This window comes from Xiphophorus couchianus, chromosome 1, assembly GCF_001444195.1.
Source record: "Xiphophorus couchianus chromosome 1, X_couchianus-1.0, whole genome shotgun sequence".
Classification (NCBI taxonomy): Eukaryota; Metazoa; Chordata; class Actinopteri; order Cyprinodontiformes; family Poeciliidae; genus Xiphophorus; species Xiphophorus couchianus.
This window is the reverse complement of record NC_040228.1, coordinates 2,629,321-2,643,446: the sequence shown is the minus strand read 5'-3', so window position 1 is coordinate 2,643,446 and position 14,126 is coordinate 2,629,321. Positions and strand designations below refer to the sequence as shown.

General features: G+C 40.0%; 1 protein-coding gene across 2 annotated transcripts in view; it reads right to left on the bottom strand.

Moving 5' to 3' along the window:
* Positions 1 to 7,702: 7,702 nt before the first annotated feature.
* LOC114144895 (plexin-A1-like) overlaps positions 7,703 to 14,126 on the bottom strand; it is a 286,607-nt gene continuing 280,183 nt past the window's right edge. For both annotated transcript variants that reach the window (XM_028018126.1, XM_028018134.1), the window contains exon 33: positions 7,703 to 13,566. In XM_028018126.1, coding sequence (XP_027873927.1) covers positions 13,471 to 13,566 — 96 coding nt within the window. In that variant the 3' untranslated portion in view covers positions 7,703 to 13,470. The remainder of the gene's footprint in view (positions 13,567 to 14,126) is intronic.

The window sequence follows — 14,126 nt, the reverse complement described above, 5'->3', positions numbered from 1 at the left end:
TTGTTTTCATCAAATGTTCTCTTACCTCCAGAAAAGAGATGCAGAGAAGCTCTAAGACATTCTGTACAGATATTCTGTTCTTCATATGATTTCATACTTGAAAGTTGACAGTAAAGTGGTTTATAATAACTATTAATTCATATAATTTCAATAAGAAACTTATTTTGTGTTTGTGTCATTTTGTTTAAGGTAATTGTAATTCATACATCAGTGATCAGCTGTAAGCCTTTTCTTGATTATGCTATAAAATGGCACTTTTTCATAAACCTAAACTGCCCCACTGGCCATGTAATGGCTAACTAATAATTTTGGCATTGACCAAAGTTTACATCAAAATATCTAACCCTATCAGACACATTTCACCCTTCTGCTCATATCAATAAAATGATATTGGATTTGGATTTTAATACTGCAGATCAGTACAGTCTCCCTCTCTCTGCTTCAAGTGAATCTTCATTATTTCAAGTTTTTATCTTTCAGCTGTTTAGCTTTTCTATCTTTTCATCTGATATTTGTTGGAAAACCTTCCACACCAAAGTACAATTTTTTTTCAGAAGCCAGTCTTAGCCTAGCTCAGTACCAGATGAGTCCTCAAGCTCTCTGCAGCGCAGCCTGTGGCCAAGTAATGCATGACACGGTGTAAGAGAGAGCCTGGTGAGGAGAGAGGCTTCACGAAAGGAAGGGACCGGATAAGAAGTTGAAGGAGATAAAAGGTGGAAGAGCGACAGACGGATAGGAAGAGGTAAGTGAGTTTAGGTGGTGTTGAGGGGGGTAAGATGACTGGTTTGTCCAGTCACGTTTGTTCCTTTCTGTCAACTTTCCAACAGCATCCGTCCACCCCGCTGTGACTGAAACAGATGAAAGTGTGAGTGCGGCTCAGTGACCAGTAAGAGGACAGGTGAAGAGAGCTCCTGCAGGGCTGGCGAGGAGCAGAGCAGGCAGGGGGTTCAGGCTGGTTGGAAATAGCTTGAGCTCAGTTACAAGCTGAATTCCAAACACCACATTTGATTTTCATTGGCCTCAGTGGGCTGCCATTCGTCGCCTGCCAGCAAAGCACTTACAATCAGACCTCAAGTATTACAGGAACTTCTTTGTGGGTGCTATTCTGGATTTCATTGATCTGGCCTGTTGGAATGAGAGTCAATTTTTAATGTGTTCAGTCTTAGAAAATAGCGTTTTCTTTCTTGGCAGTAACTGCCGGAGAGTCCATGGGCAAAATCAAATTTTTATGCTCGTGTCCATGTCTACTTCTCTCTGTTGAAATCTGACACTAGTGCAACATGAAATATGTAAAAAGAAGCAAGTCTTTGCTTATTTAATAGAATAAAAGTTGTAAATATTAACGTTACGCCCACTCAATCTGAGGGTGAAAAGTGCATATGTATTACACTTTTTATTAGCCTGGCCTTCTTACACAATTCAGCTTGATTCTCATCTCCGTTCGGTTTTCTGCCTGGCCTTTCTCCCATTGAGCTTAATTTCTCTAGTAGAATTTCAACTGGGCCAATCAGTGAACAGAAGAAGAAGTTGTGAACAATGATGTTGAATTTTCTGCTCTGTTTAAGAGTTGTAGTCTGTCTGTAGTTTTAGCAATGGCAGCAGAGGAAGTGAACCAACCCTTTCAGTCCATGGTGGCCATGCTTCCAAATAGCACCAAGCTGAACAGCCATCTTGTTAAGCCTGGCACTTCTGTCATGGCAGCGGAGGATGGTTGTTCTCTAGCGCTGAACTGGCACATTACATACACATTACAGGCTAACCTTCTGGTAATCCTCACACTGTTGGAAATGATGTCAACAGAGATTGCTTAAGAGCATTGTTAAGCAAATAGCTCCATAAAGAAAAATTACTCTGCATAAAGTAAAACAATTTCATTCAAACTCTTCACTGATTATAAATAGCTAACTCTCTCTGCGTGTCCCAGTTTTATAACATGTTTTGAATCATATTGGGAGACAAAACTAAACTCTTGTTCTCTTGGTGTTGGTTTATTGTTGCTGACAAAAAAATAGAGGCACCATCTTCTACCAGCTTAAACAATCGCAGCCTATTAGCATTAGCACGCCTAACAAAAGGTGTGCTAAAGCTAACACACAGTGTTTCATTGATCTAACCTTGGATCTCTGCATAGAATCTAAACTCGATCCCTTTCAGCTGATGTTCAGAGCGGGAGAGCAGCTCCAGCGGATCCCTGTCCTCATCATGTGATCTGGACTTTGGAAACTGCAGGTGAAACATATGCAGTCATATTTTACCACGATAAGTTTCTGAACAGAACAAGTTCATATCAGCACCAGTAAAAGTGACCTGCAAAAAGTCTGGATACAACTAAATGTCTTTCACTGTTATGAAAAGGAAGAGTATGGGGGACTGAGATCTTTACAGTGTCATTGATTCAGTAATATTATTACTGATGAAATGAGCTTAAAATAGCTTTGACTATTTGAGTAACATTGATAGAGATGTAAGCTAATTACTAAAGTGTGTCCCACTTGTCTTTAAACTAGGATGATCTATTTTAGTTTTAGGACTACTCACCATCATGGCAATTCTGATCGATCACCATCAGTGTTGATAAGTACAATCAACTCATAATAAACATAGTATTGATTTAAATAACTTACATTTATTTATGAAATGTAATGTGAAATGATGAACCTGGAAGGTAGAGATCCACTGTTCAAAACGAAACGTTTGCCTTTAAAAACATGATTTGTTGTATCCTTGCAGAAAAATCTGTCTTCTAATGTCACAAATAAACTCCCACTTATCAGAGACACCAAGCACATCTACATGGAGATTTCTATAGAACATGTTTTCTATCATACCTATTCCTAGCATCTAAAATGATCTTGTTACTAACAGCATTAGACCTTTTCGTTTAGTTCTTAAGTGAAAAGCCTGGTGCCCATCAGTCTGTGTATGTGTTCACTTCAATACATATATAAGTTGGCGTCCTGTCACAGACCCAACTCAGTCACAGTTTAGCCCTGCATTCAGCTTGGCTCTGACAGAGAGGAAGTCGCTGGGGCAGATGTGACTGTCTGCGGCTCTGGTTCTGCTCCATCATCTTATTTCCCCTGCTGGTCGTCACTTATTGGAGCTTCATGAAGACTGAGAATGAGATTGCTGAAACAATGAGCAAAAGCTCAGCCAGACAGTATTAACCGTCTCTCCCCCCATCCATCCCTGCACAAACCTCCCTCTGAGACCAACCAAAGTCAACTCACACTTGAGCTTTCCATTTCTATATTTCTCTCTCCTCTTGTTTTCCATTTGATCTGTCCTTCCCCTTTTTAACTCTCTCCTCCTCTCTTGATGAAAAAAGAGGAGCCTTATCTCGGTTACTCTCCAGCTGAGAGCGACCGGCGTGGGTCTCAAGCCAATGTGACTTTGTCGTTTATAGTGTGTCGGGTGCATCTTGGAGGAGAGCTGAGTGTTTGTGTTGAGAGCGGTCAGGGTGATTGAATAGCCAGAACAGCCTCCGGGCAAAAGAGAGAGGAGGCAGAGGGAAAGAGGGAAATAAAATAAAGGGAGCAGTGATTTTTCACATGGAGCACAGTTCAAACACGGTAATCTGATGCTCTGAGATATTTGAACGCATAGCCAGACAGGCAGCAGGAGGTGGTGTCTGCTGTGTTCATGAGCTTGTGGGACCAGTAGCTTTATCTGAACGCTGCTGTGCTCTGCCTATTGTGACAAGTCCTGCAGCAGGGAATCCAAATATTATGCAAAAGGCATGTTAAAGGAGAGAAAGGGGGGAAGAGGTGAAGAGGAAAAGAAAGTCTAATAAAAACTCCAGAGTGTCACTTTGATCAAAATTCTCAGTCCCTCTGAAGAGAGAAGACGGGGGAAAAAACTGGACAAAAGTAGATAAATAATTAGAAAAGCTAGAATGTGATGGCTTGAAATCTCTCCTCACAGAGTGAATAAATAAAAGACCAGAGTCAAAAGATGCTCCTCGACTCAAAGGGACAAATTAATTGAAGGAAAGTGCTAAGGATGGTGAAGAGAGGTCAGTCTCATTCCGAACAAAGACGAGTGAGATGTCTGTCCCAGTCAGATTCTCCCTGGACATCTGAGTCTCTCTCCGCTTTATGTTTCCATAATGGACTTTTTAATTGAATTGATGGGTTACCTGCCAAATCCTCGTCTGCCCGAGGGAAGGTCTAATCAGCTTAAATATGACATTCCTCAACAGAGTACAGGACAACCTCCGACATGTGGAGAGAACGCAACTTGATTTGTTTTTGTATCAATTGCTCTGAAATGGAAGAGACAAGAACACAAAGAAGACTGAGAACTTTAAATATTTCACTGGATAAATTATACTCCAAATTTATGAAGATTTTAGACAAGTCTGTTGAAGTCTTAGTGGTTAAATGTAGAATTACAAAAGGACAAAATGGTAAAACTCGTTCTATATGTGTAACTATCCATCCATCCATCCATCTTCTTCCGCTTATCCGAGGTCGGGTCGCGGGGGTAGCAGCTTCAGAAGGGAGGCCCAGACTTCCCTCTCCCCGGCCACTTCTTCCAGCTCCTCCGGGGGAATCCCGAGGCGTTCCCAGGCCAGCCGAGAGACATAGTCCCTCCAGCGTGTCCTGGGTCTTCCCCGGGGCCTCCTCCCGGTGGGACGTGCCCGGAACACCTCACCAGGGAGGCGTCCAGGAGGCATCCTGACCAGATGCCCAAGCCACCTCAACTGGCTCCTCTCGATGTGAAGGAGCAGCGGCTCTACTCTGAGTCCCTCCCGGATGACTGAGCTTCTCACCCTATCTCTAAGGGAGAGCCCAGCCACCCTACGGAGAAAACCCATTTCGGCCGCTTGTATCCGCGATCTCGTTCTTTCGGTCATGACCCAAAGCTCATGACCATAGATGAGGGTGGGAACGTAGATCGACCGGTAAATCGAGAGCTTCGCTTTTTGGCTCAGCTCTCTCTTCACCACGACAGACCGGTACAGCGCCCGCTTGACAGCAGACGCTGCGCCAATCCGCCTGTCGATCTCCCGCTCCCTTCTTCCCCCATTCGTGAACAAGATCCCGAGATACTTAAACTCCTCCACTTGGGGCAGGACACCCCCCCTGACCCGGAGAAGGCACTCTACCCTTTTCCGGCTCAAGACCATGGCCTCGGATTTGGAGGCACTGATCCCCATCCCGTAACTAAACTAAACCCTGACAATCACCAGTTTTTATGAAAAATGACACAAATGAAAAGTCTATAACGACAATTTAACTAAATATATTCCCTTGGTAATTCAAAGCTGTCGAGAAAACAGAAGTGCTCCAGAAAACCTAAACCCTACACTAGAAAAGTGACCATTGTTTTATTTCAATTATGCTGTCAAACACTACAGGTCTCTCTTTCTGATGACTGTAGTGCAACAGAAAATGTTTGCAATTTCTGTATTTGCATTGAGCATTTGAGCAACTGTGAACCTCTAAGTCTGGTCCTTAGATACAATTTCCAGAAGTCTAAAGGCAACACTTTTGTCTGTTCAAGCATTGAAATAAGAATAGGGAGCATAAGAATATCTCAGGAAAAGGGATGAGTTCTTTGTCTTTATGATAAAGCTATTTTGATGAGTAATGTTCCTTTAAACTGCAGAACAAAAGTAAAAGACCTTCTGAAGTCACTGGATGAAGCTAGTGTAAAAAAAACCTCTAGCAGCTCTGACTTGAAGGTCACTCATACAGAAGGAGGATGTTGCTGCAGAGGCAACATAAAAGCCAGAATAGAGTTTGCAAATGCACTCAGTGAAAAAAAAACTATTTTGTTGGAGACCTGTCATGTGGTCCTGTGTAACTACTCAAAGTATTTGGACATAATGACCATTGTTACATTTGGAGGGAAGATGGAAATTGGCACCATCCAAACTGTGAAGTACGCTGATGCTATGTAGGTGTAGGCTGGTGAACAAAATAGATGACATCATGAGCAAAGAACATTTTGATTTAATATCTCAAAATATAACCTAGAAAATTAGAGTGTATGAACAAATGGGACTTTTAAATGGACACAGACCCTCATTGGACCATACAGTTGATGACTTACAATCACAGAGTCATAGTCTTTGTCCCATAGAAAATTTTTATGGTTGAGCTTAAACGCTGTTGAACAACTTGGCCTACAGTAATGACCCAATTACTGTAGGTCTGGGGCAGTGGTTCTTAACCTTTTTTGAGGTACCGAACCCATCAGTTTCATATGCGTATTCACCGAACCCTTCTTTAGTGATAAATAAAATAATTTTTTTTCCTAATTCAAGACATAGGTACAGTATGTATATGTTTTTTTGCTGGTGCACAAAATGAGTCGTGCATGAACATCATCTTTGCTCAGAGAACAAAACCATGAACTCACAGCAAGTTACAGTATTATTTTATTCTGGCCCCCTAAAAATATTTTGGCCCATAAAAGAATTTCAGCCCCCAAAAATATTTTTTTACTATTTTACTAATTACAAATACATTTGGATTTTTTCAAAGAATAAAATTTTTTTTAATAACAAATTTTTTAATTTTATTTTAAATTTAATTTGTTTTTTGTCATTTTGAATCCACTAAATACTTTTTGGGGCCAGAATAAAGTATTGCACAAATGACATACCTGCAAATCAGTGTGACTTCTGCTGTTTGTTTTTGGGAGACCAGTTCAGAGAGGCGTGGCTTCACCTTGGCAAGTGCATCTTCAGAGCAAAGTCTGTTCATTTTCTTCTTTTTTGCTCGACATATTTAGTATTTCTTTCTTAATAAAATATTAAGAAATCGCATAAAATACATGCGATGTACAACTATGACAGCCGCTGACACTGTGGGCACTAAATTCCCCGCAGCGCTGATTGACCGAGCAATGTTAAGCTTTACAAAAAGAGATCAAACTTTAAACTAAATCTACATTCACCATTTACAGCTCAGCTTCTGTACCAACCAGCCCTTTTAAATGGGTTTCCACTCTTTTTTTTCTGATTTCCATTTTCTTTCCATTTTCTGATTTCTTTTTAAGAATGACGATCTATAAGATATAAGAGGAGCATTTAAAATTTCCAGTAGTCCTGACATGAGTATCAGCATTCCTAGTTAAACCTAGAAATAAAGGAACTTTATTCAAGCAAACTGATACATGAAGCTTGTGGAAGGACAGCCAAAACATCCAACCACTAACCAGTCATACAGTTAAAGGTTCACCAGACACTAAGGATGTTTATGTGACTTTCTAAATGTACAGTGATTAAAAAAAAAAAAAAAATCTAAAAATGATCACACTTTTTGACATTTGGGAAATACAGTTTCTGTTATCCTAGCTAACCTGAAACAGAAGATGTGTGGCTTTTCATACCATGTAAAAAAGCTCTGAATGGATGCAAATCCTCTAGAAACTAAGCTTTACAGCTGCTTTCCTCAACCTATTAAGATGTTTTTACAATGATGTTGCTAGAGGCTTACAGCAGGCTAGCTTGACGTTTCTTCTCAACATTCTTAATGTCTTCCTTAGCATTACTTCTGTGAAAAACATGGTCTATACACTTTAATAATGTGGTATTAAGTCCCATGTGTGCTGCTTTTGATCTTTCCTTCACAAGTTTTCTTGTGACAAGCACACCAGATAAACCTAAAAGTTGTTCAAACTTCAAAACCCATAACTCTAAAGGTATTTTAGGGATGAGGAATGGGAATAAGAAAAACATCAGACAATCCAGATTTAGCAAAAAACATGTTTAATCTCTCCTTGATGCGTGTCTATATACAAGTAATAAATCTGCAAAATAGGAAAGAGCAGGATATTTACACAGGTGTGAAACAGCCAAAACCTGTCACAGCAGCTTCAAATCTGAAGCTCTTAAAAAGATATCATAATTCATAAAGTATTAAAACTCTAAGTTTTTTTTTTTTTTATCCTTTCTGCGTCGCTTGTCTTTAATCTGTGAGAGGTGTTTAACATTCTCTGCTGTGTCTCTGAAACATTGGCGAGGAAGCCGGAACACTGGAAGTGAAGGAATGAGAAACCTGCGAGTGTTTTTTGGGGTCAGGAGTGTCACACCGGAGGGCTCAACCAAATCTTAAAATCCATTTAACAGCTGCTTTTTAATGCACTTTCAAAATGTGCAAAAAAATGTATCCGTTGTCAGAAACAGAGAAATAGCTTTAATGGGTTAGAATTAGAAAAACTCCAACCCACGTTGGAGTAAGTATAAGTACTGTATGTTTACAGTAGAAAGATTATTCGATTTCGATTTCACTACTATAAATAATCAGTTTTGACATTTGGGATTTAGAGCCAAGTTGATTTTTAAAGTGCTATCTTAGCTTTATCTCTTCAAAGGAAATTAGTTAGCCAAGTAGCTAGCCCTGCTAGCAGGAAAAGAGTTCATTGTTTCTAATGATAATAATAATAACAGTAATAATCAAAACACAAAAAAATTAAAATACAATTTTGTTCAAAAAAAGTCTTCAAACATGTTGCTAGCTTTGGATTGGATTTCTTGCATCTTTGCATGTATGCTCTCATTTGCTAGCTAAAATATGTTAACCTGTTTTATTCCAATCTGTATTGATGCTTCTAATCTGCTTTGCACATGAAAAACAAATAACCCCAAAATGTTTAATACTAAACCTGAGCAGAGCTCGGACTACGCTAGCTTAATGAACACTTGCTTTTAGCTCAGTTGGTCGCAAAACTAAATCTCCTCTTGCAAACAGAACAAGTTCATGTGACAGGTGTGTTTATATCAGCAGAACTTGTTTCTCTTGTGGTCTGAGTACTGTGGTAAAATTATCTTTGACCCTAGTTTTAGTTGAATGGAAAAAAAAAACTGTCCAGTGTTTTGACTTCATAAAAAGATAACATTACTAGTTTTAAGAGTATTTTTGGCTCATATATATATAGTGGGGCTGTAAGCTAGGTGTTTGTCATTGTTCACTTTCACCTTTCTGTACCTTTATCTTTTTAAATAAGAAAAGTACTTCTTTATGATAAAAACTACACATTTGAGAACTGTGTTGGTCATTTGACACATTAAAATTATTTGTCTGTTTCCTCTTTTCTTTTTCTGACAGATAAAAAAGAAACTATTTCCTTTATGCTGTTTGAAGCAACATTGTACCAAGCCAACAAGGCACATTGAAGGGTGTTGCTATCAAGAGACCAACTCCCTCAGTCCTTTTTTTAGTTTCTTTTTCTCAAAAAAGAACAATGACCCAAACAGATGTGAAAAGATCAAAAATGAAAAGGTACTATGGTCTTCAAAGCAACTTCCTCTGCGTCAGATGAGTTTAAAAAAAAATCTTTTACCTAAACCCAATGTGAAGCAGAGAACAAGACGCAGAATAGGTAAACAAAACATCACTTTTTTTTTCTGCCCACAAAGGAGATCAGGGGTAAACACACCTAAGTAGTGTTTTAAGATTGTGAAAACAATTTATAGCATTTTTAATCTAAAGAACAAGTGAATATCAATAATGTGCTTCACATTCCGAGATGGTTTCATTACTCAATGAGTATCTGTACATGGAAGTAATAATGCTTAAGTTTGACCAAACTTCTAGAAAAAGGAAGAAACATTAAGCATTTCAAATAATTCAAAAACCCAAAACACTGAAAATTGCTTTGTGGAAGAACTGAAAATCAGACATTTTGATGATAACTTCCTCTCTTGGTTGCTTTCCTGGTGTGGATGCCTGTAAGCTTTGGTCGGCTCGCTCTGCATGTTTAGTTTTTTTTACCCTGTAAGTCAGTGGTTCAAGTATCGAAGCACATACAGAACGACTCCATGTGTCCGGACACACATCCAGGTTTCCAGATAAAAACAGAGTCCTTCAGGTTCATGGCAGGCTGAGCAGAAGATGAACACTAGGTCTTTAAAGGGTTTTCAGAAAATATAGAGAATAGCTGAGATAATGTAGTTGAACTCTATTATGTAGCTGAAAGCAACTGTATGAATCCAGTTTTGTGGAATGGGAGTATAAGTAAAAAAAAAAAAGAAAAGGTAAAAGCCAACCTTGCTGGAATGAATGAGCATTTGCTGATTTTCTAAAACGTACATCATAGAAATCAAATGGATGTGAATTTATGCAGATCGAACCAAGTATATTGTGACATTTTGATACTAATAAGCCGTCATCAGCAGCTGTCTGTACCCGACACACTGTTGAGGTCAGACACATTTATATTTAAATTTCATCTGTTGCCTTCGTCTTGCTCAAACATGGTGACCACAAACTTTCCCCAGGGTGGAAATCACTACTTGTGTCAAATGAACACATGTTGGCTTCCTGTTGTAAAGCAGCTGTGACTGAACAATTATCACACAGGAAGTGTCTCACAGCGTCTGGAGATTTTTTATGGTCACACTTTTCTGTCTGTATCTTCTGCATTCGCAGCAGTGGAACAACCAAACTCGTTTTATCACTTTGATTTGACGCAAACATGCAGATAAAACGTAATAAAATTTGTGACGTGGTTTTAAACCCTGGTTTGTCAATGTCTGTTAGTAGATCTTTAGATTTTCCAGATACTGCATATCAAATTGATCATTAAATGCACGCGTGTGCTTTTCCAGGTGACCAGACCCACAACTGGTGGGAGACAGAATTGTGCAAACTTGATTCTTAAGAAAGTCTTAGTTCTGGTTTGATGTTACTAAAAGCAAACACAAGTTTCTGCCTTATCCCCCCTGAGGACTCGGATAAAATGTCTTTTCAAGGGGAATAAATATGCAGGAAGCACTACAGAAGAGGAAGAAAACATTTGTTTTTGACGTATTAACAGTTTCCTTTGAAGAAGTACTGCTCAGCAGAAGAACTGAGCTGTATTTACTCCACAGGTTCGTTTATAGTGTCCTCCACTATTAGTGAAAAAAAAAAAGTTAAAACCATTTCAAAAGGTCCATTTTTATTGCAGTAGAATGATCTCAGATGGTTTTTTTAATTCAATTTGAGTAAATGTATTTAATGAGAAAAATAAAATAAAATAAAAAACAACCTTTTTATCAAATTCATGGGTGCCACAATTATTTAAACATCTGCTGTGATTACTTTGTCATGTGACATGTTTCATTTTTTGCCAGCTCCACCGTTTATTGGTGGATTTGGACGGTAAAGTGAACATCACAGAATACTTTATAAATCACCGAGTGGCAAGCAGATCACAGTTTATTGGTTGATGACCCCAAGATGACCCTTCTCAATTCCCCTTCAACACAGCAATGTCTTTTTTTTTCTGAGCTGGGAAAGTGTTTAATTGTTGAATTTAATTGTGTAAATAATCCTTTTGGTTTGTTTTTAATGGGATTCAGAGTGAAGATTTCTCCCATGCGAATCCCATGTGGAGAGTTAAAACATTACCAATAAATAACTGCTGGGAATTATTTATTATTCCCAACACAAAACATAATATGATGGAAACGTAAATAGACTTTTCCCCAAAGATGAACGTGAGACCACATTACTGCAATAAAAGATGAATTTCTTTAAAAGCCTTTTACACACTTTTACCAGAGGTGCTAACAACTGTAAAGCATCCGGTAACATTAACGTATTTGTGGGATCTAATTTTGTGATTTGTATAACACGTTGTCTGTAACATGTTGATGTTGATGGATGGCTGAGTTTGTTATGTTTGAACTTTGTGAACAGTTTCAACCCTTTCCCTCCGTTTTCCATCCCTCTGAAGAAACCGCCCCGAAGCAGAACGAGATGCAAACCAACAAAATGACTTTCAAAGCACTGAAAGTTAATGTGCTCCAGCAAACTGTGCAAGGAAAAATATCAGGATGTTTTCTTTTAAGTTCTTTTTACCTCTATAAAACAACAGAAAACATAAAGAAAAAGGCCTTCAACTTGTACAAAAACACTCACATATTTCAAGCTACATTTCATTACCTTTTTGAAAAACCACATTCACAGTTGGGGAAGAAAAAGGGCCTTTTAAGCTTTACAGGCTTTACTGCAGACTTTGACAAAACTGATTCACTTTTCTCTGCACAGCAAAACTATCCTTCAGTGGAGCGGGCGCGGCGGGCCCATAAATTGCTTCAGACGAGAGGGGAGGTCTAGAAAACAAGACCTAGAAGTTACACAGCACAGTGTGCCAGGGATCTGCATCCAGGTCAATGGCACAGCGTGAGGCGACCTTCAACACCAACGACTCGTCTAAAACGGCTGATCCTGATCTATTTGGTTTCTCTAAAAAAACAAAACAAAAAAAAAAGCAAACACAAAAGCTCTGTAGGTTGTTTGGCTCATCGGCGGCTTCCAGACATCGTTTGTCTTTTTACAATCCTCGGAGCCACAGCACACAACGGCCGCCAAGAACTCAGGTAACATAGAATGTCTGTAATATATTCTTATATTTCTGCCGTTTACCTGTTTTTAAAACTCTCAGTCACTAAGCATGACAACATGATCAAATTAGCACATTTTATCTAACAAAAAGAAGTTTCTTTGCACTAAACGACATTCAAAGTAAAACATGGCACAAGACGACTTTTCCTTGTGTTTTCATAATCTTTTTTTTTTGTTTTTCATCTAGGAAATATCAAATTTTCTGAAACATCTTTTGTACATTGAAATGGAGGAAAAAAAGTTCAACTTTTTGATTCGTTTTAAAAACAAAGGGTTGTATTTATATATATATCTATATATATATATATATTTGATCATATATCCTCTTCTCTCTTTTGATTTAGCTTCTGTTGTGCAAATTCAGCAGTAACACAAGTGGCACAGCACTGGGGAGAGAAAAGAATCAGATGCAATGACAAATTAAACGCAGCGTAACGGGAACTTTTTCGAGGCGTGTTTTGTTTTTTGTTGTTGTTGTTCTTTTGTTCTTTGCGCCAATAGAGACGTGGAGAGTCCAAACCGGAAACGGGGGACGTTCTCGGGTCGGTCCTCCGTCCCCCTCGTTTCTGCGGCTTCCTGAAACGTCTAAGTAAATCTCTGCCAGGATTTCTCACCGCCGCTCTGCAGAGTCCCTGATGTTTCGTCTCCCCTGCTCCCTACGGAGGACAGCAACAGAAAGGGGATCAAGTAGAGTGATAAAATCTCCTGGATTTTCGATGACTCACAGTCTGAACCGTTGCCGTGGCAGTGGAAAGATACCGAGTGGTGGCCTGTACCTTCCCCGCAGGGTTTTTTTCTGCTCATCTGTTTAAGCTCAGGTCCACATTAGCTGAGGCTAGGAGTTGCATTTGATTTGGCTGATCAGAGTAAGAATTGCGGCTCAGAGAAGAAAGTAAAACTAAATGTGGTGACCAAACATTCTGCTGTCCCTCCGGCGTGCCGCTGCGTCGCCCGTCTCCCTCCTGCCTCATTCCCACCACTGTGGGGGGGAGGGGCGGTCTGCGAGCGTGGCGACAACAGATTTCAAAACGTTGTGCATGGAAATGATGTCAGACGTGGAGAGGGGAAGGCGTGTGGGTTAAGCCATGTTCTGCACTAGTTGAGGTGTCTGATTGGCCGGCCCTCAGCTGGCAAGGGCCATTGTGTCGATGACCTGCTCTAGCTTTCCGCGTAGCCGCTGCCTGCGGGACGGCTCGTCCTTCTGGAGCGCCGACAGGATCTGGAGGCAAAACAAGGCAGAGCGTTACCATGAGCACAGCCGCTGATTACAAGCCTACAACAAGCTGCATGAAGTCTGCGTACTGCAGATGACGCTTGGTTCCATTTGCACGTTTTCAGTTGCAATTACATTGTTGATGATAACCCTGGCAGGGTCGGCGGGTTCAGGGGTGAGGACCCACAGTACCTGTGTAATTGCATATTAATTGCCACTGAGAGCGTGCGTACGGCAGAGTGTTGATCTATCCAACGTGTCGTTTACCCAGGAAGAGGAGGAGCTGCTGCCAATGTCTACGATTTCCTAATGCTAATGATGTGTGGAAGCGCATTAGTGAGTGCATGCGAGTGTTTTCAGCACATCTTTGCATGTTGGTGTGTGTGCGTGCATGTGTGGGCGTGTGCATGTGTGTGGCTGTAAGGTCAGGGCATGTGTTGGAGGCGACGGCACCGTGCAGCTGCCTGCATCTGGATAATAGGCTGTAATGACAGGGAGCAGTTGGTTTGAATGCAGCCAGCTGCAACCAGGCAGAGTAACTACTGTAATACTGCTGCTATAATCCA